The sequence below is a fragment of the Dasypus novemcinctus genome, chromosome 18 (genome assembly GCF_030445035.2).
Source record: "Dasypus novemcinctus isolate mDasNov1 chromosome 18, mDasNov1.1.hap2, whole genome shotgun sequence".
Classification (NCBI taxonomy): Eukaryota; Metazoa; Chordata; class Mammalia; order Cingulata; family Dasypodidae; genus Dasypus; species Dasypus novemcinctus.
The window spans coordinates 72,454,258-72,480,317 of record NC_080690.1 but is presented as its reverse complement, the minus strand read 5'-3'; the positions used below and the strand labels follow the sequence as shown (position 1 = coordinate 72,480,317).

At 54.1% G+C, this 26,060-nt stretch overlaps 3 protein-coding genes across 4 annotated transcripts; all 3 read left to right on the top strand.

The window, feature by feature from the left end:
- Nucleotides 1-1,852: 1,852 nt before the first annotated feature.
- Nucleotides 1,853-5,679, top strand: KLK10 (kallikrein related peptidase 10). Its single transcript, XM_004466688.3, has 6 exons — nt 1,853-1,959; nt 2,432-2,530; nt 3,020-3,203; nt 3,721-3,995; nt 4,372-4,505; nt 5,064-5,679. The coding sequence occupies exons 2-6, from the start codon at nt 2,440-2,442 to the stop codon at nt 5,214-5,216; spliced, it is 837 nt and encodes a 278-aa protein (XP_004466745.1). The 5' UTR covers nt 1,853-1,959; nt 2,432-2,439; the 3' UTR covers nt 5,217-5,679.
- A 4,316-nt stretch (nt 5,680-9,995) lies between these two features.
- Nucleotides 9,996-14,978, top strand: KLK9 (kallikrein related peptidase 9). Its single transcript, XM_004466687.5, has 5 exons — nt 9,996-10,057; nt 10,159-10,315; nt 12,610-12,875; nt 13,958-14,094; nt 14,284-14,978. The coding sequence occupies exons 1-5, from the start codon at nt 10,012-10,014 to the stop codon at nt 14,716-14,718; spliced, it is 1,041 nt and encodes a 346-aa protein (XP_004466744.1). The 5' UTR covers nt 9,996-10,011; the 3' UTR covers nt 14,719-14,978.
- A 514-nt stretch (nt 14,979-15,492) lies between these two features.
- Nucleotides 15,493-21,359, top strand: KLK8 (kallikrein related peptidase 8). 2 transcript variants are annotated; one of them, XM_058280710.2, is made up of 6 exons: nt 15,493-15,912; nt 16,181-16,286; nt 17,271-17,430; nt 18,170-18,429; nt 20,122-20,255; nt 21,159-21,359. In XM_058280710.2, the coding sequence occupies exons 2-6, from the start codon at nt 16,217-16,219 to the stop codon at nt 21,312-21,314; spliced, it is 780 nt and encodes a 259-aa protein (XP_058136693.1). In that variant the 5' UTR covers nt 15,493-15,912; nt 16,181-16,216; the 3' UTR covers nt 21,315-21,359. The 2 variants fall into 2 exon arrangements, with proteins under 2 accessions (XP_058136693.1, XP_004466743.3); XM_004466686.5 differs by having other exon boundaries at nt 15,494-15,912; nt 16,199-16,286.
- The last annotated feature ends 4,701 nt before the right edge of the window (nt 21,360-26,060 follow it).

The following is a 26,060-nucleotide window of genomic DNA, read 5'->3' as shown; positions in this document are numbered from 1 at the left end:
CTCGAGACCAAAGAGGCAGTAAGAAGAAGAGCAAGGTTCTGAAGCCAAGGGGACCTCTTAACTACCAGTGGTACAGCCTCGGCAAAGGCTTGGTTTCCTTACCCATAAAATGATGAGGGTTTAACATAATGCAAAAGTATAACAGCACAGGGCCTGCACACAGTAAGACTTGGTGAAAGGGGGCTATTGTGCTTTTTTTTGTTGTTGCTGGTTTTTTTTTAGGCAGTACCAGGGATTGAAGCCAGGACCTTGTACACGGGAAGCAGGCACTCAACCACTGAGCTACACCTGCTTCCCAATGAGAATTGGTTTTTTTTCCATTTGTTTGCTTGTTTGTTTTTAGGAGGTACCAGGGCTCGAACCTGGGACCTTGAACATGGGAAGCAGGCACTCAACCACTTGCGCTACTTTTGCTCCAAGCTATCATTTTTTTAAAAGATTTATTTATTTATTTATCTCCACCCCCAGCCTGGTTGTCTGTTCTCTGTGTCCATTTGCTGCGTCTTCTTTGTCCGCTTCTGTTGTTGTCAGTGGCACGGGAATCTGTGTTTCTTTTTGCTGTGTCATCTTGTGTCAGCTCTCCGGTTGGCGGCACCATTCCTGGGCAGGCTGCACTTTCCTTCGCGCTGGGCGGTTCTCCGTACAGGGCGTACTCCTTGCACATGGGGCTCCCCTACACGTGGACACCCCTGCATGGCACGGCACTCCTTGCGCGCATCAGCACTGCGCATGGGCCAGCTCCACACGGGTCAAGGAGGCCCGGGGTTTGAACCGCGGACCTCCCATGTGGTAGACGGACACCCTAACCACTGGCCAAGTCCACTGCCCCTCAGTTTTTAACTAACCTCCACGATGGGTAGTTGGCTCATCTAGACCTGTGCTGGCCAATTTGGCAGCCAGTAGCCCTGTACGGCCATTTAGATGAAAATGAAATAAAATTGAAAGGCAGTTCCTCAGTGGCACTCGCCACCTCTCAAGGGCTTTAGAGCCACTGGCCGCTGCCATGTCAAACGCCTGTGACAATTCATCTTTGCCCGAAGTTTCATCGGACAGCGCTGAGCTGGGCGGCCTCGGGAGTTATTCTCCTTGGAGACCATGTCCCCCTGCTCAGGATCTTACCCCGTGTTCTGCTCCCCTTGCAGGGGAGGCAGCTGGCACGAGGCAGAAGCAAGCCCTTGGCTGGTAGTGATAATCTCCCTCTGTTAGGCTGCCTTGCTGTGTGATCTCCTGTGAGCCGCCTGTCCTCTCTGGGGCTTCCATGGCTAAACTTCCCTCCTTGGTCTTCTGTGACTGGTGGGCCTGCACGTCACCTGGAGGCACCCAGATGGCCGGGAGGACATGGCACGGTCCAGCTGTGGGTGCGGGCTTTGCCTCCGGTGGCCGCTCAGCTCCCTCTCTTTTCCTGTTTCTGTGTGTCTTCTTCTCTCTGGCTTTTGGGCCTGGGTCTCAGTCTCCCTCTATCCTGTATCCTGGTCTCCGCTCTTTCCTCCCATCTCTTTTCATCTGTCTCTAAGCCTCAGCCTTCTTGCTTTTCTCAGGTTGTCCTTTCCGGCATGCGGCTCCCCGCCTGTTTATCTTCCCTCTCTCTCCCCATCACCTATCTCCAACACCATCGCCGCTCCCAGCTCCCCTGGGGACCTGCCGCTCTCTCCCCCACTGGGAAAACTTCTCCGGACAAGGGACTGGGGGAATCCCGGAGGAAAATGGCTTCAAGCAGGGTGTTCTGGGCCCCTCCCAGAGCAGGAATCCGGGCCCAGGCTGGGCGCCAACCCCACCCAGGGATAATTAGGGAGAGGGAAAGGGAGGGGGCGAAACCTGGAGGGGTGGGCGGGCTCTTCCGGGCTCTTTGAGGTTAAAAGGGAAGGCCGGGCCAGGGGTCCCGGGGCAGAGGAGCCGGCGGCGGACGGCAGGGCCTAGGTGCTCTGGTCCCCTCCCTCCTCCCCAGCGGCGAACAGCCAGGTGAGGGGGGGCGCGGCCCACCCCAGCGGGTGGATCGCGAAAGGATGGGTGGGGACCCTCGGGCCACGGGGCAGGGGCTGTGTTTGAGCCTCGGTTTCGCCATCTGCGGGCTGCGGGGACGTCCCCCGAACCGCGAGGTCTGGGAAGAGGCCCCCGGCCCCTCGGAGCCTCCCAGCCCACCCCGCCCCGCGCGCTGCGTGGAGAGCAGCCGGGTGGCGCGGGCCGGGAGCGCGCTCCCCTCGGGCGCAGGGAGGGCGGGAGGACGCCACGAGCGGCGTCTGGAGGGCAATTGTGTCCATTAAGGCTGCACCCGGCCCTCACCTCCCGTCCAACCGCCCCTGCGGGACTGGGCGCCGCAGATCGAAAGGGGTCCCTGGGCTGCACGAGGCCGAGGCTGGGCCGGCGGGAGGGCGCGGAGGGTGGGGGTCTCCGACAGGGCACCTGTCTTAACCCCCCTCCTGCCCCCGCCCAGGCCTGGACATGAGACCCCCGCACCTCCGCCTCTCCGCCGCCGCCGGCGCCTGGATCCTGCAGCAGCTGCTGCTGCCGCGGCTGTTGGCGCCGCTCTGGGGTGAGGCGGAGGGCAGGGGGCGGCGGGCGGCGCGCGGTGCTGGGGCGGGGGGAGGTCGGAGGAGACGTCCTCGCCGCCCACCGCCCGCGCAGAGACCGCCCCGCGTCTAGCCCCGCCCCTTCTCTGGCCCGCCCCCTTTCGGCTCCTCCGGGATCTTTAACCCTTTTCTCTCCTCGCCCCCTTCTGGCCCCGCCGCGGGGTCGCCCCTCCGCCCCCTGTCCCCGCCCCTTCACTCTCTGCTCCGCCCCAGCCCCGCCGCGCCCTCTTTTGCCTGGTGCTTCTCCTCCCACTTCCTTCGCATTCTGAGCGAGCCCCAATTCCCGCTCTTTCCCGCGCCTCGCCGCATCCCGCCGCGAGCCCCAGTTTCCACCTGTCTCTAACGCCTCCCCCCATTCGGGCCGCGCCCCGGCGCCGCAGCTCCGCGTGGTCCCGCCTCGACCCCAAACCCAGCCCCTGCCCTGCCAGCTCTGACCCTTTTTCTTTCTCCAGCCGCGGAGGCAGCGCTGATCCCCAAAAACGACACCACCTGGGACGTCGCGGCCTCCGGCGCCCCGTGCGCGCGCGGCTCCCAGCCCTGGCACGTCTCCCTCTTCAACGGCCTCGCCTTCCACTGCGCGGGCGTCCTGGTGGATGAGAGTTGGGTGCTCACGGCTGCTCACTGCTGGAACAACAAGTAGGGGAACCCCCTGCGGAGGGGCAGTGGAGGCAGGCCTCGGGGAGGGGGCGGGAACGGCTGGGGCACCTGAGGGTATGAAACTCTCCTAGCAAGATGTGGGGGCAGTCAGGGAGGGCTTCCTGTAGGAGGGGAGGAGGAGCTGCGCTGTGGCCGCCAGGGGGCGGTGTGGTCCTTCTCAGCGTTTCTGGACTCCATCCGTCCCCGTCCAGCTGCTGCTCCTTGGGTTCCACCGAGGCGCAGGTAGTTGTAAGCAACAGAGAGAAGCAGGGTCTCCTGTGGTTATGAGTTCAGAAATGTCCAACTCATGCGTCCCCACTGATGGAGGAAGCGTTGGGTGACTTTACAGAGAAGGAAGGGCTGGGTTTGGGGGGCAGCCCAGACCCCAGCTCCCTTCTCCCCATCTCCTTCCTCCCTCCCAGATATCTGCCCCCACCCCACCACGTACCCTTCTCCCTGGGGCCCCAGGGTCCCAGTCCCTACCGAGGTGGGCTCCTTGGGTTCTTTCTCTCCCCAGGTCTCTGTGGGCTCGAGTCGGCGATGACCACCTGCTGCTCCTCCAGGGGGAGCAGCTCCGTCGGGCCATTCGCTCTGTGCGCCACCCCAGGTACCGCCCGGGATCAGGCCGCCTTCTGCCCAGACGCAGGCACGAGCACGACCTCATGCTGCTGAAGCTGGCCAGGCCGGCCGTGCCGGGGCCTCGCGTGCAGGGCCTGCGCCTGCCCGACCGCTGTGCGCGGCCGGGAGACCAGTGCCAGGCTGCAGGCTGGGGCACCATGGCCACTCGCAGAGGTAGGGGCTGGCCAGGACACTGTCCCTTGGGGGAGGGGGTCCACAGGGAGGAGGGGCTGGGCCTGGAGCCCTGGGGCTGCGGGAGGAGGGGGTGGGCCTGGACGCTGGGGAATGAGGGAGGAGGGGCTGGGCCTGGATCCCAGGGATGAGGGAGGAGGGGTGGGCCTGGACTCCTGGTCTGAGGGAGGAGGGGCTGGGCCTGGATCCCGGGGGTGAGGGAGGAGGGGCTGGGCCTGGACCCCGGGGATGAGGGAGGAGGGGTGGGCCTGGACGCCCGGGGATGAGGGGGGTGGGGCTGGGGCCTGGGCGCTTGTCTTGGAAGGTGGAGGCTGTCCCTGGGGATCACCTGGCTTACTCCTTACTCTCCTCCCCTCAGTGAAGTACAACAAGGGTCTGAGCTGCTCCCAGGTTTCTATCCTGAGCCCTAAAGAGTGTGAGGGCTTCTACCCGGGTGTGGTCACCAACAACATGATGTGTGCTGGAATGGACCAGGGCCACGACCCTTGCCAGGTAGTGGCTGGTCGGGGAGAGTCTCTTGCTCATGGGAGGGAGGAGAAGAAGGTTATGGGAAAGGAGAAGACACCCATTCATCCCCAAACCCATAGCCAATCCCATTCCCAATCGCAACCCCATCCTATTGCTATCCCATCCCCTTCTCCAACTCCAACACCAGCCCCATCCCCAGCTCCACCAACTTGGGATGCACTTCCTCATCTCCAACCCTGTCCCCAACTCCGTCTCCTATCCTAACCCCATCCCCGAGTCCATCCCTGTCTCCAGATTCATCTGCATCCCCTTATCTACCAAGAACTACAGCCCAACTCCACCATGTTTCCATTCTCATCCCCTAAACCAACCCCCAAGTTCAGATCCACTCCCCAAGTCCCACCCTAAGCCTCAGACTAATGCCATCTCCTCTAACCTCATACCGAATTCCAACCTCGTCTTTATCCCAACCCAACTCCAACCCTGCCCCCATCTGCACCCCTTCCCATCACTAACCCCAGCCCCCAAAGTGGCAGCCCTGTGTTGGCATAGTCACTGATCTCTCCTTCCTTCCATCCCCAGAGTGACTCGGGTGCCCCCCTGGTCTGTGATGGGACACTGCAGGGCATCGTTTCATTTGGTGCCTACCCCTGCGGCTCTGCCCAGCACCCAGTTGTCTACACCGAGGTCTGCAAATATGTCCCCTGGATAAAGAAAACCATGCACTCCAACTGATGCAGATGTCGTGTGCCTTCACCATCTCAGGTCCCTGCGCCTCCTCCACAGTCTACTGGACTCTTTCCCTCTCCTGCTCAAACCTCTGCCACCTATTAGCATCCCTCCTCATACTCCTGTCCACTTCTGATTTCTGCCTGCATTGAAGCAGAAGTGCAGAAAGTGGTGACAGCGTTTTACTCGAGAGCATTTTACGTCACCCGATCTCTTAAGAGAAGCTATCAAAGCATCACGGATCGGTGGAATCGCCTGACCTGACTTCCTTCACCACTCCCTGCTGTGTGATATAGGGCAGGCCAAGGGTCTTCTCTGATCCTTGGTTTCCTCACCTGGAAAATGAGGACAATGAAATGCTTATCTCACATGTTGATGAGCCTATGCTATAGTGTATGTGTAAATCATTATGATAATTATGTAACACAGAGGGCAATGAATTCTGAATAAATATTCCCTATTTACTTGACCTGAACAGGTCCTGGTGAGAGCATGTGTGACTCTGTGTCCTGGGAGAAGTGGACAAGGGACCCCCATTCCCAACTACCCCCCCTCCAGGGCTGATGGGAAAATCTTATGCCCCAGTTCTCCCAAGTTCTCATGCAGCAGCTCTCAACCACTTCCTTCTTCCTTGCCACCATTTTCCATTTCTGGACCCACCCTACCATACTTCCTCTTGCCTCAGCAGGAGGTGGGCTGGCTTTGCGTCACCTGTATTTTCTATGCCTTTATGGAGTTATTGGAACCCAGAGACCTCACCCTGATCCATCCCAGCCTCCAAAACCAGAGGGCTGGGAAATCTCCCCATTCCAATTGCCAAGATCAGAAGCCCTCTGAAATTGGCTGGGTGGGAGAGATATTTATTCATTATTTAATGGGCTTTTGAAGTTCTGTCCTGAAAACTTGCAGGGAGAGGGTTGGGGATTCTCTTTCCTCTCCCTGAAATTGTGTCAAGATAAATATTTCTATGCTGGGATTCTATACACAGGATCCATCCAAAGCTAATAGATGGTTGGGGGTCTCAGCTTAGCATGGACATTGGAGTGTGTGAAATAAGCTGAACATATGAGCAACAGAAATTCTCTCAAAATGCAGGTTGTCTTTGTTTCCTCTTTTTTAAATTTATTTTTTATATCAATGTCACCAGTTACTCAGTCAACACAAGATAATAGCTACAATAACAATAAGTTTGCTTTACTCAGTGGTTACAATCCCCTTTTATTTTTGTTCATTCTTCAGTCTTGAGAGATTTGGAATGATGACGGCTCTGGCTGCTTCAGGCTAAGAAGGGATGTAGATAATATGGAGCAGAGGAATGGAATTGTTTTGCTTGCAGTTGAAGATACTCCTTCCTTTTGGGCTGGGGCTGGTCTGTCATCATCCTTTTGTTAGTTGTCTAGTGCAAGTCCAAAGAACTGGAGAGCAGGAGTTGGCCACGTACCTGCCGGGTTTCAGGGCTCCACCAGCATAGGAACAATCCAAAGGTTAACATTTCTGAAAAATATACTTAATAAGTAAATCAAAAATTATAGCTTTGAATAAAAGAAATAGAAGAATCATGATTAGGGGATTTATACCCAAGTATACCTATGCTATATTGGGAGATAGGTTTTCACATTCATGGGGCCATGTGGCTTGCCTATGGTGTCTGGACATCTCTAGAACTCCCAGGAGCACTTTTGTTTGAGGTTTTGTTTACTGTGGCATTTTGGGGAGTCTGGCTGAGACCTGCACAAGTGTAACTTCTGGAATGACCTCTTGACTCACTTTGAAATCTCTTTGCCATAAAACTATTTTATTTAATATTTCCCCCTTTTGATCAAGGTCTTTCTTCAGGTACATCACTGATTAATGTTTGGTAATGATCTCTTGGTGCCAGGGAGGCTCATCCCTGGGAGTTATGTCTGGCATTGGGGGAAAAGTAGTGGATTGATTTGCAAAGTTTGGCTTGGAGAGAGGCCACATTTGAGTGAAAAAGGAAGTTTTCAGGAGGTTACCCTTAGGCATTAATTATAATTAGGCTTAGTTTCATTAGTACAGGAATAAGATTCATAAGTGCGATCATTAAGATGGAGGTCTTGGCTTATTAGCTATTTTCTTTTATTAGGCAAGTTTTATATACTCCAGAGCTTCTGGCCTTCTTATTTGAGAAAGTAGTAGGACTCCTCCAGGAGGAAAGTTAAATGTTTCTTCTTTCAAACACCAGTCTATTGAGCATTTATCATATGCCAGACTCAATGGCAGGTGCTGGGGACATATTGGTAACCTCAACAAGCCCTTGCAAAGCCTACAATAGACTGAAAGGGAAGTTCTGAGTTCAGATTCTGGTATACAAGAGGTACTCAATTTATGACTATTCATCAGCTCCCTTCCATTGACTCTTCCCTGCCTGCCATTTGTACACCCAGGAAATGTCAATCAGGTATATCAACTGAGTCTGTCACCCAAGGGTTAGAAGGTAAGTAGGTGGGAATGCAAAAATATGACTAATTTTTAAAGGCAATTCACCCATTTGTTTAGTCACTCCACAAATGTTTATTGAGTCTTGTCCTATGCTAGGCCCTGGGGATGAATCAGATTGGGCCCTACCCTCAAGATGCTGCTAGTCAGGTCACAGAGAGCAGGAAGCTTTGCATTCTTGGCATTCAGGTCTCCACTCAAAGGTGACTTCTTTCAAGGAGGCCTTCCCAGATTTCTCTGTCACCATTTCCACTGCTCTGTTCCTTTTTTTTTTTTTTTTTTGTGAAGTACTAGTTATACCTGAGATTACCTCATGCATTTGTTTATTTGTTTACTTGATGATAACTTATCTCCTCTTATCCCCCAGTCCAGGAGGTCTTTGATTTATTCACTGCAGTTTTCTAAGCATCTGGTAAAGGGAGTGGTATACAGAAGCCTCTCAACACATTGTTCAATTAATGAATAACACAAATTGATTAGTGCTGTGAGAGAAGAAGGTGTAAGATGCACTAAGAGGGGTACAAGGACAATACCTGGAGGAGTCAGAGAAGGCTTCTCAGAGGAGGGGACATTTGTGTGGGGTTTTAAAGGATAAATAGGAGTTCACCATGTAGAGAAAGAAATGCTTTTTTATCACCTACTATGTGACCTTGCATGAATTACTTGAACACTCTCTCCTACCTCAACTTTTTCCTCTACAAAGTGGAAATAAGTAATACTTGCTTGGTTAGACTCTTGTGAGAAGCAAGTAAGATAATATATATATATAAAATGCTTACCAAACTGCCTAGCATGGAAAGGTAGTTATCGAAATGCTTCTAAAAGCAGTTAGCATGGCACTTAACACTTGTGGGTAGTCAGTCTAGCCTGTCTAGGGAGGGAGTATGGTGACAGCACAGAGCTGTGTAGGCGATGGAGAGATACATTTATTGAGTGTTTTCTATGTACCAGACAGCGCTGTAGGTGCTTCATATATGTTAATTCACTCAAACCCCTAAAACTCCCGACTATTACTGCCACTCAACAGATGGAACAATGGAGAGAGGTCCAGTGACTTGCCCAAGGTCATACACTCAGTAATTGCCAATGTTGTGATTTGGACTCAGACAGTCCAATTCCCGAATCCATGCTCCAAACCACCATACAACAAGGTACAACCAGACCCAGGTTCCTATTCAGGGTGGGGGCAAAGAAAGGTGTAAGGGGCTATGAGTACCCAGGGAAGGAAGAGATGGACTTTGCCTGGAGAAACCCAAGAAGGCTTCTTGGAGGAGGGGACATTTTGGCTGTGTCTTGAAGGATGAGTAGGAGCTTAACAGGCAAAGAAGGATATGGAGAAAGACACTCACTCATTCAATTAACATCTCTGGATGCCTTCCCTGAGCCCGGCCCTGAACACGGGACACAGGTGAGTCAAACCTGTACCCAGCCCTCCAGGGACTGCCCGCCTGGGGAGGACAGATGGGGAGAGAGGCAGGGGGAGGGGGGTGATGGGAAGACAATAGGGGGCAGATGGGGTAAAAGATAAAATAAACAGGACAAATCTTATCAGGATTTGGCAGAGATCCGGGGGTATCAAAAGAAGGGGAAGGGTGTTTGGTTCCAGGCCTGCTGGACCCCCAGGGCCTTTGAGTGGTGGGGTGCGGGGAAGGGGCTTTCCTTTAGCCTTCCGGGCAGGTGTGGGTCAATCCAGCTGGGACCAGAATTTCCACTTCTGGTGGGAACTTTGTCCTGGTGGGAAGGGGCCCAGTCCCCAGGGCCGGGAGTGCCCCGTGGGTGTGCGCACTGCAGGGGTCCCTGCTCTCCCCCCCTCACCGCACAGCGCCTGCCCCGTGCCTTCTGAGAGCCGGGCTCCCCCGCGCCTCCCAGGACTTCTGCCCACCGCCTTCCTTCTCCCCGAGCCTGTGCCCTGGTTCCAGCTCACCACCGCTCCACTCAGGAGGAACTGGCGCCTTCCCCCGGGCCCCTCCTTAGGGACCTTCCGCCTGCCTCTCCAGGCCATAAAATAGCCTCCTGCAGAGACTGCGTCCCCGGGTCACGGGGAACGGGGCACGCCCCTCTGGGGACCCTGCCCGAGGGGCCCACAGCCTCCCCACAGCGCGGCCTCTGCCCCGGCTAGCCAAGCCCGGCAGGTCCCCGCGTTCTCCACGGGGGCTCCCTCGCTGCCTCCGCTCTCCAGGCCCCCGGCCCCGGGCCCCAGGGCTTTCCCCTCCCCCGGGGACATTTCTCAACCTTGATTAATCACGGAGGCGTCCCCGGGAGGAGGAAGGCGACGGCATGGCTTACCATAAAGAAGCACCCGGCAGCGCGCGCCAGCTCCAGGCCGCAGGAGCCGCGGGCCATGAAGCTGCTGTGGAGCTGCTCGGCGCTCTCCCTCCTCCTGGCAGGTGAGGCCCCCGCCGCGGACCCCCGGGCTTCAGCGCCCCGGGCCCGGAGGCTCCTGGGCACCCCGCTCGGCCGCTGACCCTTCTGCCCCACCCCACCCCAGGGCACGGCTGGGCCGACACGCGCACCATCGGGGCGGAGGAGTGCAGCCCCCACTCGCAGCCCTGGCAGGCCGGCCTCTTCTTCCTCACGCGGCTCTTCTGCGGGGCGACCCTCATCAGCGACCAGTGGCTGCTCACGGCCGCCCACTGCCTCAAGCCGTGAGTGACCCTCGGGCCGGCCGAGCCCGGCCGGGAGGCGCGCGCCGGGCAGGACCTCCGGGGGAGAGGGGTCGAGCTGCGGGCGAGAGGCCGGAGCCTCCGTTTCAGCTACCGGAGGGTCAGCTCTTGGAGTTACACCCGGCAGATGCCCCCACTTCTCCAGAGAGTTAATTCTGAGTCTAAGTGGGAAATCTAGACTCTTGGAGTCCTGTACTATTATCCAGAGAAATCTAGACTCTTACAATCCTAGTAAGAGTCTGGAGGGACCCTAGAACTTTAGCCCCCCAAAAATCTAAAACCCTAGATTCAGAGAATATTAGAAAATTAGAATTCTAGGGCAGTGCTGCCTCATAGGAATGTAATGGAAGCCACAGGAGTAAGTTTAAGGTTTCTAGTAGACACATTTTGAAAAGTAAAAAGAGTCAGTTTAAGGTTTCTAGTAGACACATTTTGAAAAGTAAAAAGAGTCGTAAAATTACTATTTTTTAGGAGGTACGGGGTATTGGACCCAGGACCTTATACATGGGAAGCAGGCACTCAACTACTGAGCTATACTAGCTCCCCATAAAATTAACTTTAATAATACATTTAACCTGGTATATTCAAAATGTTTCTGTTTCAACATGTAATCAATTTGTAAATAATTATGAATGAGATACTTTGCTTTTCTTTGTACTAAGCCTTTGAAATCCAGCATGTAGTTTAACCTTAGGGCACAACCCAAGTTGAACAAGCCACATTTTCAAGTGCTTAATAGCTGTATTGGACAGCGCAATCCTAGAATCTTAGAATCAGGATATTCTAAATTCATTGATTATAAAAACTCACAGTCCTTTGGTCTTTGACCCACAGTATTCTAAAATACTGTGATTCATAGCATTCTAGAACATGGTACCAAGAAGATTCGAAAAGCTTAGAATCCTAAATGCCTCAGATTCACAAAAATCTAGAATCTGGTGGACTTACTATCCCAGAATATTACTAGTCCACGTTCTTAAAATCCTGAAAGCTTTAATTCAGAGAATTCTAGAGTTTTAAATGCTTTGAATCCCAGACTCTCAAATGTCTAGAATCAAAGAGTTGTAGAATTCTAGGATGGTGAAAGTCTAGAGCCTTATTGTCCCAGATTATTAGAGTCCCATATTTAATTCAGATTTTAAAATTCTAGATTTTTTGTGATCTAGCGAAATCTAGAACACCAGAATCTTAGAAATTAGACTCTAAACTCTTAGAATCCTAGGACCCATATTGATGGGGGGGATCTGTATCGCCTCTGAAGAGTGGCCGTCCATCCTGTGCCACTACTCCTCCCTCCAGGGGAGAAGCAGGAAGGCTGGGGGCGGGAGGCTGTGCGGGAATTTCCCATCATGCATTGCTCCGATCGGGGCCTCTTTCCTCTCAGGCCTGCGCATCAGGCTGGGAGGACAATATCTGGGCTTCAGCCCAAAGACAAGGCAGGAAAGAATCAGAGACAAGGAGGTGGAGGAGACCCAGAGGTGGGGACCCAGGGTGGTGCTGCTGCTGCTGGCTTCCCAGACACAGAACATGACCGGGAGGGTGACAGAGGGAGGCGGAGAGAAACATGACACCCACAGCCCTGAATTCTCAGTCATTAGCCGGAGGCCTAATGTCGGGGGCTGGAGGAAGGATGCGTAGTAGATCCCCCCAGGGCTTGAGCTGTCCAGGGCTGGGGCTGCAGCGAGAGGGCTTGAGGCCAGGCTGCAGGAAAAATGCACTCAGGGGTGATGGATATGGGGTGCAGGAGAAACCCGAGGGCACAGAGAAATCTGGGGATTTTCCAGATCCCACCCCACTGCCTCCACACACATGCAAACACATGCAGAGCCACGCCCTACAGAAGCCATCCGACCTGTGGGGGCAGGAGTGGGGCTGCTGTGTGGTAGGTGGGGCACCCTGAGTGGAGCAGAGAGATAGGTGGCTCATTCAGAAGGGGGCTAGGCAGGGGCGTGCGTTTTGTGAGTTTTGAGGGATGGAGACAAAGAGACAAGAGTGGGGAGCAGAAACTCAGAGAGGGGGTGTGCCTCAGAATCACATGGCAACCTGTGGGGGACCAGAGAGGGTGTGTGACTTGCAGAGGATCACACAGCACCCTGACAGACAGGAACACAGAGAGGGTGTGTGGTTGGCTTGAAATTACACAGCACCCCCTGGGTCATCAATAGAAGTCGGGGCCCCAGAGCGGGCCTGTGACTCTCAGGGACAGGAAAAGAGGACCGGGGCTGAGAAAACCCTCACCTTCCCCTAGCTTGACCCTCCAGGGCCTGTCCCAGCAGGTACCTGTGGGTCCGCCTTGGGGAGCACCACCTCTGGAAGTGGGAGGGCCCAGAGCAGCTGTTTCGGGCCACAAACTTCTTCCCCCACCCCGGGTTCAACAAGGACCTCAGTGCCCATGACCACAACGATGACATCATGCTGATCCGCCTGCCCAGGCCGGCCTTCCTGTGTCCTGCCGTGCAGCCCCTCAACCTCAGCGAGGCCTGTGTCTCCACGGGCACCCAGTGCCTCATCTCAGGCTGGGGGGCCGTGTCCAGCCCCAAGGGTACGGTCTTGCCCTGCGGAGGGCCTAGCTCCCTGTTTCTGTCTCTTCATTTCTCTCTTCTATATCCATCCATGCACCCGTGCATCCATCCAGAGTTCATCAAACGAAGACGCTTAATTGTAAGATGCATCATTTTATGAGCCGCCAAGAACACTTCCACCAAAACAAAACAACAGCGAAAAACATCCAGTCGGTCATTTTATAAATCATTTACTGAAAGGCACATCCTGATTTCAGAGACATTTAAATGTGGGAAAAAGCATTTAGAATCGAACAAGGCACACGCATCTCGGAGTCACCAATCTACAGCCTGCTAGCCAAATTCAGCCTCCCAGATCAGTATTGGCTTTCAAAGCATTTGGGCGGGGGGGAGTCTGAATTTGTTACAGCCAACATCTGAAACCAGATTTCTGGATTTGCTTGAACAATTCAAAGAAATTGTGACGCTGGGCCCACGTTGCCTGGAAAGCAACCGTTGGGGAGAGCTGGCAGAGGCTGCCTCTCTCAGGCAAGACATGAGCCGCGTGGCCCATTCCAGTCCGCCCCTTGGCAGCTGTCTCTGCAGTCCCCTCCGCTCACTCGGATCACCCACATATCGTGCACGTGTTTACATGCACGTGTATCTGCATCAGCATCTATCTGCTCCGTCTGTGCTGCAGCCGCTTCCACCTCTACCTAATATCCGTCTCTCTCTCTGTCAGCGACGCTCTCACTATGTCTTCTTCTTTACCTCATTCCCTCTCTCTTGATGCATCCAGGCCCAATTCTCTGTCTTTCCTTCATTGTCTCTTCTAAGAATCCATGAGAGGCCTCCAGCTCTCCGTGGTCCTTCTTTTCCTCCCTGTGAGCTGTGCACGAATCTTTCTGGTCTCTTGACTGCCTCTCTCTGCTTCTCTGCCTTTGGCCCTCCCTCCCCATCTCCCTGTTTCTGCTTTGGACCTCGATGTCTGTTTCTTCTTCATTGTCTCTTACCTCTGTCTGAGGGTCTTACGCTGTGACTCCTTGGGTCAGCACTTCTTGGGGAAGGGCCCAGGGTGGGTGTCTGCATGTGATGATCCTCTGTGGCCCCTCTCCCCCAACAGTGCGGTACCCACTGACGCTGCAGTGCGCTAACATCAGCATCCTGGACCCCAAGCTCTGCCATCATGCTTACCCAGGCCACATCTCGGACAGCATGCTGTGTGCTGGCCTGTGGGAGGGGGGCCGCGGCTCCTGCCAGGTGAGGGGACGAGGGGGATAGGAGACCGGGGTGCCAGGTCCTGGGGGCAGGGGTTGGGGGCCTCAACCTGATCTGAGGAACTCGTTGGGGGAGGAGAAAACTGGTGCCTTCACGGGAGGGAGGAAGTGGCCCTCGTGGTGCTCCCGAACAGACCCGCCTAACACTTCTCTGCTGCTCTCCCCTCCACAGGGTGACTCTGGGGGTCCCCTCGTTTGCGATGGGACCCTGGCGGGCGTGGTGTCTGGGGGCGCTGAACCTTGCTCCAGACCCAGGCGTCCCGCCGTCTATACCAAGGTATGCCACTACGTGGACTGGATCCGAAAGACCATGGAGGAAAACAGCCCTCGCGCCTTGGACGATCCGGAGAGGAGGGTGGGCGCGGAGGAGCCGGAAACTGCCTCAAGCAGCGGCGGAGACTCGGATCCCACCTCCAGCCTCCGCCCCCTCAGGCTCCGCCCTCGCACGCGGACATCCACGGTGGAATCAGTCCCTGTCGGACTAGAGCGCAGAGAAGACTCCGTCCCTAGTGGCCCCGTCTCCGTGACGTCACCGAGAGATAGCTCCACCCCCAGGAGACTACGCTACCTTACGGCCCCACCCCAACAAATGACATCCAGGAAATAGCTCCGCCCCTCGGACTTTTGCCCAATGGGACTTCCCCCTCCGGACTCCATCCCTCGAGGCTCCGCCTCCGCCACTCAGGGAGCCCGCCCTCGTGACGTCAGGGACGCGGTGACTCCGCCCCCTGGAACTGGCCTGTGGCGGACGGCGCCGCCTTGTGGCCGCGTCCTGGGTTTGAATCCCGGCCGTGACCCGACAGGCAGAAGGGACCGGAGGGCCTGGCGCCCCCCGAGCCAATGACTGATTTTACAATAAACGCGCGGAGCCGCGACTTCCGTCTCCCCGCGTCGTGGAATGAAGGGAGGGCGACGGGGGGGGGGGGGGGGTCGGTGGGAGGCAGATGCGACCGCGTCGCTGTCCCCTGGAGCCCCTGGCGAGTCCTGCCCCAAGTCCGTGTCCACCAGCCCGTCTGCAGCCAGGCCCGGGCCGCCCCGAGCGGCGGGGGAAACCAGGTCACGGCGCCAACCAAACCTGCCGCCCCAGATCCCGGGCCTCCCGGGGCGGCGGGCGGGGCCCCAGCCGCCCTCAGCGGCGGAGCGCGAAGACCCGCCTTCCCTCCGCGCTGGGTGACCCGCGGCAGCCCCCTCCTCCCGAGAGTCAGGGCCCAGCCCCTCCTCCCTCAGACCCGGGAGTCCCGCCCCAGGCCCTCCTCCCTCAGACCCGGGAGCCCCCGCGTTGCCTCTCGCCTCCAGAGCCCGAGGTTCCAGCCCCTCCTCCCTCAGACCCGGGAGCCCCCGCGTTGCCTCTCGCCTTCAGAGCCCGAGGTTCCAGCCCCTCCTCCCTCAGACCCGGGAGTCCCGCCCCAGGCCCTCCTCCCTCAGACCCGGGAGCCCCCGCGTTGCCTCTCGCCTCCAGAGCCCGAGGTTCCAGCCCCTCCTCCCTCAGACCCGGGAGTCCCGCCCCAGGCCCTCCTCCCTCAGACCCGGGAGCCCCCGCGTTGCCTCTCGCCTCCAGAGCCCGAGGTTCCAGCCCCTCCTCCCTCAGGCTTTGGTGTCCGACCCTCGGCCCCTCCCAGTTAGACCCGGGGTTCCCCTTCCCGAGGCTTCGCCGGCTCAGGTGCGGGAAGAGGCGGAGCAAGAGGCGGGGATTCCCGGTTAAAAGGCTCCAGAATCGTGTACCCGGCAGACAGGACGGAAATGCTGGGACCATTTTCGTCGGGTCCGAATCAGTAGGTGACCCCCTCCCGGATTCTGGAAGGTGAGGTGCAGGGGTATTCAGACACAGGCAGCAGCACCCCACGCCCGGCCCAAGACCCCAGCCTCGGGCCCTTCTTCCCCCGGACCCAGGAGTTGGGGGCCACAGCTCCGTCCTTCCTTGGAACTAGAAATCCAGTCCCTCGGCCACACCCCTTCTCAGACCCCGGACTCTGGGTCCCCAGCCCTGCCTCCTGCCGGATGCTCCCCGCTCCTTCCCCGGTCCCAAAACCCCTTCCGGGGCCTCCAGGCTCCTCCCTCCTGCCTCTCAGCCCCGCCCTCTCCCTCAGCCTCTCCCAGACCCCACCATGGGATGCCCTGCGCCCGGAGCAGCCTGGACCTGCATGTTCCTGCTTTTGCTGCTGGAAGGCTGGGCAGGTGAGGGGCGTGGAAAGGGGGCTGCGGAAGGGGAGAGGCTGGAAGGCATCGGCGGCACGCGGGGGGTCTGGGAGATTGCCGGGATGCGTGTGGGGGCAGGTGCTGCGGATGGGAGCATGTGAGTGCAGGTGGGAGCTTCGGTGAGCGCTCCGACGGTGGGTGGAGTCCTGGAAACGCATGGGAGCAGGTGGGAGTGCCATAAGACGTGCTGAAAAAGAAGACGGTCATGGTAGCCTGACTCTGAGGGGTGCGATACACATGGGAGCATGTGGGAGCATGTGGACGCATGGGGCAGGTGTGGGAGCATGTAGAGGCACATGGGAGCTTGTCAGAGCATGTGGACACACGTGGGAGTGTGTAGATGCATGTGGGAGCATGTTGAAACATGTGGGGTGATGTGAGCCCGTGTGGGAAAATGTGCGAGCATGGGGATACATGGGAGCTTGTAGATACATGTGTGAGTGTGGGAATGTGTGTGGGATCATGTGGATATGTGGAAACATTTGGCTGCACGTGGATGCATGGGGGAGCCTGGAGACACATGTGAGAGTACATGGCTGTGTGTGGACATGTGTGGGAGCATGAGAATACATGTGGGAACATGTAGGTGCATGTGGGGACATAGATATACATGTAGGAGCATGGGGATGCATGTGGGAGCATGTGGCTGCATGTAGGACCCTATGGCCACACGGGCGCAAAATTGTGGACACATGTAGGAGCGAGCATGTAGACATATGTGAGAGCGAGTGGATGCACGTGGATCCCTGTGTGAGGACTCCCAGATGTAAAGGCATGGCACGTGTATCTGCATGGTAGCATGTGGGTGCATGGGGCCACACCCACAAGGGTGTATGCATGCGTGTGGGACCATGGGAAGGCCCGCGGAGAACTTGCCGTGTGTCCATTTGAACCCACAGTGGTTGTCCTGGCCCTGGCACTGCCCCGGAGGGTGGCGGTCCAACCCTCTCCCTCCTGCTGCAGGACCCTCGAGGGCGCAGGAGTCCAAGGTGCTGAACGGGGAGGAGTGTGAGGCCCATTCGCAGCCGTGGCAGGTGGGCTTGTTCCAGGGCAACCAGCTGCTCTGTGGGGGCGTCCTCCTGGATGCCAACTGGGTCATCACTGCTGCCCACTGTAAAAAACCGTAAGCGGACGCTGGGGCAGAGGTGGGGCAGAAGCCCGAGGAAAGAGGATGTTGGGGCTGGGACCCCTGAACCTGAGGGAGGAGGGGCTGAGGGCCCATAAGGTCTGAGGGAGGAGGGGCTGGGGTCCCCTAAGGTCTGAAGGAGGAGGGGCTGGGGGCCCCTAAGGTCTGAGGGAGAAGGGGCTGGGGTCCCCTAAGGTCTGAGGGAGGAGGGGCTGGGGTCCCCTAAGGTCTGAGGGAGGAGGGGCTGGGGAGGAGGGGCTGGGGTCCCCTAAGGTCTGAGGGAGGAGGGGCTGGGGGCCCATAAGGTCTGAAGGAGGAGGGGCTGGGGTCCCCTAAGGTCTGAGGGAGGAGGGGCTGAGGGCCCATAAGGTCTGAGGGAGGAGCGGCTGGGGGCCTATAAGGTCTGAGGGAGGAGGGGCTGGGGTCCCCTAAGGTCTGAGGGAGGAGGGGCTGGGGGTCCACAAGGTCTGAGGGAGGAGGGGCTGGGGTCCCCTAAGGTCTGAAGGAGGAGGGGCTGGGGGCCCATAAGGTCTGAAGGAGAGGGGCTAGAGGCTCATAGGGTCTGAGGGAGGAGGGGGCTAGGAGCCTGGACTCCTGGTTGCAATGGGAGGGACTGAGGTCTTGACTCTAGGTCTCAGGGAAAGTGAGGGACCGGTGACCCCAACTCTCAGATCTTGTGAAGGAGAGCTGGAATCCCAGCCTCCTGCCTGGGCCCCAACTGCCCCTACCGTTACAGGAAGTACAGAGTCCGCCTGGGAGACCACAGCCTGAAGAAGAAGGACGGGTCGGAGCAAGAGCTGGCTGTGGCGCAGTCCATCCCACATCCCTGCTTCAACAGCAGCAGACAGAACCACAACCATGATCTGATGCTCGTCAAACTGCACCGCCAGGCGTCCCTGGGGCCTAAAGTGAAGCCCATCCGCTTGACGGATCGCTGTGCCCAGCCGGGCCAGCAGTGCACCATCTCAGGCTGGGGCACTGTCACCAGCCCCCGAGGTACTGGGCTTGGCCAGGAAAGAAGGGACAAGAGGAGCTGGTGGGCCTAGTGGTCCCCAAGCGATCCGCAAGACTTAGCCCCAGGAGGCAGCCAAGAAGGAAAAGTGATTGTGTTGTTGAGATACACAGGCGACCCATGCTGGAAGGCTGGATGCCCGGAATATCAAAGGGGTGGGGGTGGGGGTAGAGCAAACTAACAGATTGTTGAGGAGGGTTCAGAAAAATGGATGAGGGGATGAGTGGATGAGTGAATGCTTCCCCCTGCATGGTGGAGAGCCCTTTGGTTGTTCAAGTTTTATGCTGAACTTTTAACAAGGTATATGGATTCCCCAGGCAGCCAGGGGGCAGGCTCAGAAGTACCTCTCTCCTCTTGAGCCCAGGAGTCCCAGCCGCCAGCTCCCTCTTCCCCCAGGCCCAAGCCCTTTCTCCCTCTGGACTCAGGAATTGAGGTCCCCAGTTCCTTCCTCACACTGGATCCTACAGGCAGGGCCTCCATTGCAGTCCTCCCTTTGGGACATCACTTTGCAGGTGAAGAAACTGGAGCTCAGCTCAGAGAGGCAGTGTGACTCACCAGGAAGCAGCAAAGCAGGATTCGTGCCCCTGCCTGCCCACCTCCTGCTTCTAGGGAGGCAGTGTGATGCTGTGGAATCCCACTGCGCACAAGCAGGGCAGTTTGTTTCAAGCCGTGACTTTGCCCCTTTTCTCTGGGCAAGTCCTTTCCCATCTCCCAGCCTCATTTTCCACAGCTGTAAAATGGGAATAATTATCCAATAGATTTTGAGCTCCAAGAGGGCTTGGCTTACATCTGTTTTCTTTATTGTTATGTCCCTAGTACTCGGGATGGTGCCTGGCACATAGTAGGTGATCAATAAATATCTGTTGAGCGGATGAATGAATGAGTGAAGAAATGAAGAAATGAAAAATGTCTCCCTCCTTCAAAGAGCTGCCATGAGGATTAAATGAGATTGTGATCATAGAGCTCCTGGCACATAATTGTGCCAGATAAAAGTGATTTTTTCCCTTCAAGTCCATTCCCCAAAGGAGGTTAATAAGAAAGTTCAATTCCACTTTCAAACATTTATTCAGCACTTATTTTTTGAGCACTTAATGTGTCCAAGGTACTGATCTATTCACTGGGGGTACAGCCATCAACAAACATTACAAGGTCCCTATCCTTATGGAGTTGCATGTTAGGGAATAGACAACAACAAAACAAAACGAGGTATCAGGTAGAGGTCAAAGCCGTGGTGAACTCTTATGGAGGGCAAGAAGGTAGGGAGCCATGGAGAGGTGGTGTTTTAACTAGTGATCAGGGAAGGCTTCTCAGAAGAGGTGACATTTGGAAGAAGTACGATTTAGCTGAGATCAAAGATCTGGTGGTCCATGAAAGGGGAGAAGGAGGAAGATTGGAGGGAGAAGGACAAAGGTGTCACAACAAGGCATCCCCAGGGACCCCAGCCACCTGTCCCTTGACTTGAAAATGACCCAGGGTAAGAAAGGAAAAGCCCCTCTCTGGATGAAGATGGGGATGGCAGGGGGCAGGTCTTATTTAATATGGTGAGAAGAGATGTTTTCTGAGAAATGTCAGATGAACTCCTCATGCGGCTGTGGACAGGAGGGAGGTGAGACCCAGACAGAGATGGAGGAAAAGGGCTGCTCTTTCTGGAAACTTATGACTTCCTTCCCCTTCAGAGAATTTTCCAGACACCCTCAACTGTGCAGAAGTAAAAATCATCCCCCAGAAGCAGTGTGAGAACGTCTATCCTCGGAAGGTGACAGATGGCATGGTCTGTGCTGGTGACAGCAGCGGAGCTGACACGTGCCAGGTGGATGACTTGAAAGTGTCCATGAAACAGAGCCTGGGGTTAGAGGTCAGGCAGGTGCCTGCTCCCTTTGCCAGTGGTAGTCGTGGAGTTTGTGCTGATTCTACCACTGGTCAGCTAGTCAGCCACTTTTCCTTAGAACCTAGCTGGGTTCCCAAGCGTGGCTTCCTTCTCCTCTGATTTGTGCCTTAATGCGCTCTTCCCACCAGGAAATGGTGCCATTGACTGCAGCGCTTCCCCAGGGAGCTCCCCATCACCTTCTGCTGGCATTTATCAAGGATGACCACTCTTTCCTACTGGCCCCAACTCCAGTCCATTGTCCTTAGGGCTCCCTCGGGATTTGTCCCCTTCGTGGAAACCCCACCCCTTTTGCTCATGATTGGTCACTGCAGACAATGCTTTCTTCCTCATTGGCCAGGAATAGAGCCAGTTTCATCAGCGACCTCTTCATTAGAGCCAATCTCTCTGGATTGCTCCCTTCTCACAGAGACTCCTGCCTTTGTCCCTTGGGGATCGTCTGCAAGTGTGTGTGCACATGCCTTCAGGAGAACCCAGCTCCTTTCTCCCATTTTTGGTCCCTGGATTCAATGCCCTCTTCCCTATTGGTCAGGCCGTCTGGAGCCATCAGCTCTGGCCCCTCCCTGTAACTCTCACTCTCTTCTTTCTGGGTTGGACCTTGGAATCCGCATTCTCTTCCCCAGTTGGCCAGAATTTCCTTAGACAACCTGTCTGTATCCGGTTATGGAAGCCCCGCCCTTCCCTCTCGTGATTGGGCCAGGGGACAATGCCCTTATGCCCATTGGCTAGAGGGGAGTCAGCAGGCGATGGTGCCAAGGGCCGGATACTGCAAGGAAACCCATCTGTGGACATCACAGGTGACTCGCCTCTCTCGCTGTCCCCTTCCAGGGCGACTCCGGGGGCCCGCTGGTGTGTGGTGGTGTTCTCCAGGGCATCACATCCTGGGGTTCTGACCCCTGTGGGCGGCCGGAGAGACCTGGAGTCTATACCAACATCTGCCGCTACCTGGACTGGATCAAGAAGACCATGAACAAAAAGGACTGATCCTAAGAAGAGCCCTGGCCCCTCCTCAATAAACTTAGCTCCGCAGCCTGTCTCCTGGCCTGTCTCTGCTTTGGCTGCCGGGCGGTGCGTTTTGGGAGCTGCGCTGCTGCTGGGAGACATAGTAAGAAGCCTGGAGCGACCCTGATAGCTAATCTGATCATCATTTGAAGGGACCCTCTTTTTACGGAAAGACTTGGGGGAAGGGGAGAGAAGACTTAGAAGGATTTACAAATATCCAAAGGGTTGGTCTGTGAAAGTCAGACTCGAAAGGAATTTTGTTTTTAATTTTTCTGGGGAACAGAATTTTAAAAGCTTTGGGGGAAGGGACTTGTTTTGTCTCCTCCCACCACCATTTCTTTTAATTGCGCGATATATAGACAGAAGTGTGCAGGAAATATGGGTATAGTTTAAATATTCACACATACCCATGAAACCATCACCCAGGTCAAGAAATAGAATAGTGAAAACCCTCCAAAGTCTGAGGGACAGATTCTTTTTCTCAAGAAAAATAGGCATTTTTCTCACAGCTTAGAGCTGTCTGGGATAAGGGAATGAGCATCTTGTCATTGTTGGTGTCCAAACTGAAGGCAGATACCCATTCAGTGCAGAAAGTAATATTTTTCCAAGCTTTCATTAGAACAAAGACTTAACACAAATTGTCTTGGGGAAAGATGTGTGTGGTGGAGGAAAGCTATTGTAAGACAATAAAGGAATTGGGACAGGAATCAAAGCCCCTTGGGAGAGCCCCTCTATGTCCAGTCCTCTCCATTTCTGTCCCATTCACTTTTTGCTACCAATCCTCTAACCCATTTCTTTGACTCTATTAATCCTTTCTCTGGTCCATGCTTCAGCCTTTTCATGGACTGCTCCAGTCTCTCTTCCTTCTTTATAACCTTCCAATTTTACCTCACTGCCACCTGCTTCATTCGTATGTGATTTCTCAGACCATATTACTAAAAAAGAGAATTTGATTGGTTCAGCTCATCTCATATTATAAGTCACTGAATGGCCAATGGTTTGACTGCATTTTGGCCAGCTGACCAATCCTGTCCAACAAGTAGCTATTTGGAATCAAGTGATACAAAACATGGCTGCCTTGGACTATGAATAGGATAATTCCCCAGAAGAGGAAGGGGGTGTAAAAGGAGCTTTGCAGATGTCATCTTCCTTGATCCATCATGACAGTCCCTCTCATTTTGTGAAATCCCAAAGAAATCTGTCACTTTTAGTACTAAACCCCTGGTGCCAGGGATGTCCCTCAAGAGAAAGAACATCTCAACCCAAAATTTATTTACAAAAATTATTTTACAAAATACATGATGGAACATTTCAAGCATATAAAACATATAGAGAGAACAGTGTAATGAACACTTGTATACCACTGCACAACTTCAGCACTTAATGCAAACCAACTCTTATTTTATCTATTACCCCTACCCCCACCCCACATTCCTCCAACCTTGAGTTGTTTTGAAGCACATATAGGTCATCATATCATTTCATTCTTAAATATCTCATTATGTATCTCTAAAACAGTTTGACGAACTACTACTGGTGGGCCTAATCTCACCAGCTAAGAGTGGTTTTTGCAGATGAATATTTGCTATTCATTTGATGATTGCAAACACTGATTTTGAACCCTAATTTAGCAAGATGTTATCCCCTGAAAAGAAAGCCATTTTTCTCATTAGTAGACCTGTATTACAAAAATTTACACTAAATTGTTATTACTATATTTTGAATATTGTCAATTAAAAAATGAGAGAAAATTTTGTTTTCTCTCTTGTTATGTAAGTACCCACAAAATATCCTTAATTTTGTCCCTTGGCCCACAAAACCTAAAATATTTAGAATCTGACACTTTATAGAAAAAGTTTGCTGACCCCTGTTCCAAAAGATAGATTCATTTTAAACGTAACTATTCTAACAATATCACACTTTACAGGATTAATGATAATTCCTTGTAGCATCCAATATCCAGGTGAAATTTAAAATTCTCCAGTTGCACATAAACCAGAGAGGACTTAAAAGTTGATTCATGGTATTAAGGGAATGTAGGAAGAGGTTCTGTGACCTGGGAGGGGATGGGACTTGGCCAAGGGCAACTAGCAAGTCAGGAATACAGCCCTGGGCTGTGGAATCTGGCGGGAAATGAGAATGACCAGGGTAGAGAAAGCCTGGGGGAATGCATTTAATCGGGGGACCTATTTCTGCCTTAGTCAGGGAGCTTTTGGACACATCTGTCAGATCCCCAATTCAATTTGCAGAAGAGGGAATTTGTTGGATCAGCTGGCCAGGAGGGCATGGGGCTGACTCATGACGCGAAAGCAAGAGTCACGCATCCCAGAGCTGCAAGGACTTGAAATGGTGACTTCAGCCAATCAGCTGTCTCTCTTTATGACACTTTTCTCTGGGTCACTCTACCTGCCTTTCTCGTCTGTTTCTCTCTTACACGTGTAAGTTGTTTATCATTTCTGCTTATCTCTTTTCTTCTCCTGTGAGTCTCATTCCAGCCTTGTGTAGGCAGACTTCTTCACATGGAAGGAATACAGCAGCTACTGACACACCCTATTAAGCAAACCCAGCAGAGACACAGATCTCCTTTCTCCTAGAAGCTTAATATTAATCCCAAGGAAGAACTCCAATTGGTCCAGCTTGAATGGGGCCCACTCCTTGGGTCAATCACTGTTGCTAGGCAGGAAGCAGTGTTCTTATTGGCTTGGCCTGAGTCCTACATCAATCCCAATGCTCAGGGCGAAGAACCATGATTGACAGTTTTACCGAACTATACAAAATGAGGGGGCAGCTCCCCAGAAGAATTGGGGTGCTGTTCTTAAAAGAAGGGAGAAGGGAATCTGGAAAGTTAAAACAATGGGCCTTCAGAAGCCAGGAATTGGGTCAGGAGGGCCCAAGGTCCCAGTGCCCAGGATCCCGCAGGGCAGGGCCTCACTGGCGGGACAGAGTCAGGTGCCAGTTCTTAGGTGTGATCGTGAGCTGCAAGATGACTCACTGGATGAAGGTTCAGGTCTGTGGGCAAGGAAGGCATGAGGCTGGGTGTCTGGGTGGGACTTAGGAATAGCTGCTGGGTCTAAACCTAAAGGAAAGAGGGGCTCTTGCCAACGTGTGGGCATGAATAACTAATAGGCTTAGGGTAGTTAAAGTCCAGTTTGAGCCAAAGGAGACTTCAGAGGTATGGGAGGGTGTAACAGGGAGAGGGTGAGTCCATGCACTGGTGGTACCATGGGCTTTTGAATGCCCAGCACTTCAATTCTGACCTTTCCACTCCTTAGTTCTATGACTTTGGGCTCTTTTAAGAGTCTAATTTCTCATCTATAAAATGAGGAATCTGTTTTTGGATATGATGAGAGTATAGATCTCAGAAAGTTTGAGGACTTGGCTTGAATTTAGTTGGGGGTGGGACAATGTTAGTATGATGTTGCTTGGCAGACTTTATTTCAGAGTATGCATGAAAGGAAGGGTCATAGTTGGGAATGGAGTTGGAGAAATGAAGATGGAGTGCAGGAAGGAATTGGGCACGGAAATGAAGCTAGAGATATAAACCAGGCTGGGGATGAGAATAAGGATGGGATTGGAGCCAGAATGTCAGGACTGATGACAGATGTGAGTTGGGGGTGAGTGTTCATGGGAACGATGTCAATGGGATTTCCTGGATTATGATTGGGATAGAGTTCAGAGTTAGGGTCAAAGGTTAAAGTCTGAATTGTGTGTGGGGTCAGGTTTGGTACTGAGACTGTGATGACATTCAGTGAGTTAAAGTTGAATTTGGCGTATGGTTAGGGGCTCAGGGTTAGCATCAAGTGACAGGATTAAGGTTGGTGAGGTCAGGGTATTAGCCTGAGTTGATATTTGGGGTCAAGGATTGGGTGAAGATACAGGTTTATGATTGATATATAAACCGGGAGTGGTCAAAGTTGAAGCAGAATTTGCAGATCGGATTGTGTATGAGTTGAGGTTTAGGGTCAAAACTAGGACTTGTATCAAGAATGGTTCTGGGGAGTGTGTCAAAGTGAGATTTGGCAGTAGAGTTAGGCTCTTGGGCCTTTCCCACCCTCTCAGAAGCATTTGCCCATACCTGACCATGCCTTTTCAATGAATGACACATTATCCAGCTAGAAACCATGAAGGCTTAACATCTCCTTCTCCCTCACTACACCCTCCATTCAACACATTGGCAAGGCCTGTTGCTTCTCTCTTAAATGCATCTTTAATCCATCCACTTATCACCATCCCCACCTCCCAATTGCCCTTATCCGTGTCACCATTATCTCCCGTTTGGACAACAAGGACCTTCTCCATGTCTCCACCTACCCTAAAATCCTTCCTTTATATATAGCAGCCAGAGTGATACGTTTTTTTAAAGGTTTATTTTTATTTATTTATTTATTTAAAAGATTTATTTATTTATTTAATTCCTCCCGACGTCGTCAGCGGCACTGGAAGTGTGGGCGGCGCCATTCCTGGGCAGGCTGCACTTTCTTTCGCGCTGGGCGGCTCTCCTTAGGGGCGCACTCCTTGCGCGTGGGGCTCCCCCACGCAGGGCCTGGGGTTTGAACCGGGGACCTCCCATGTGGTAGACGGACACCCTGGGCCAAGTCCGTTTCCCTATTTTTATTTATTTATTCCACCCCCCCCCCCTCACTGTTTTGCACTGTCTGCTCATCTTCTCTTTAGGAGGCACGAGGGACCTCCTATGTGGAAGAGAGGTGCTCAATCACTTTAGTCACC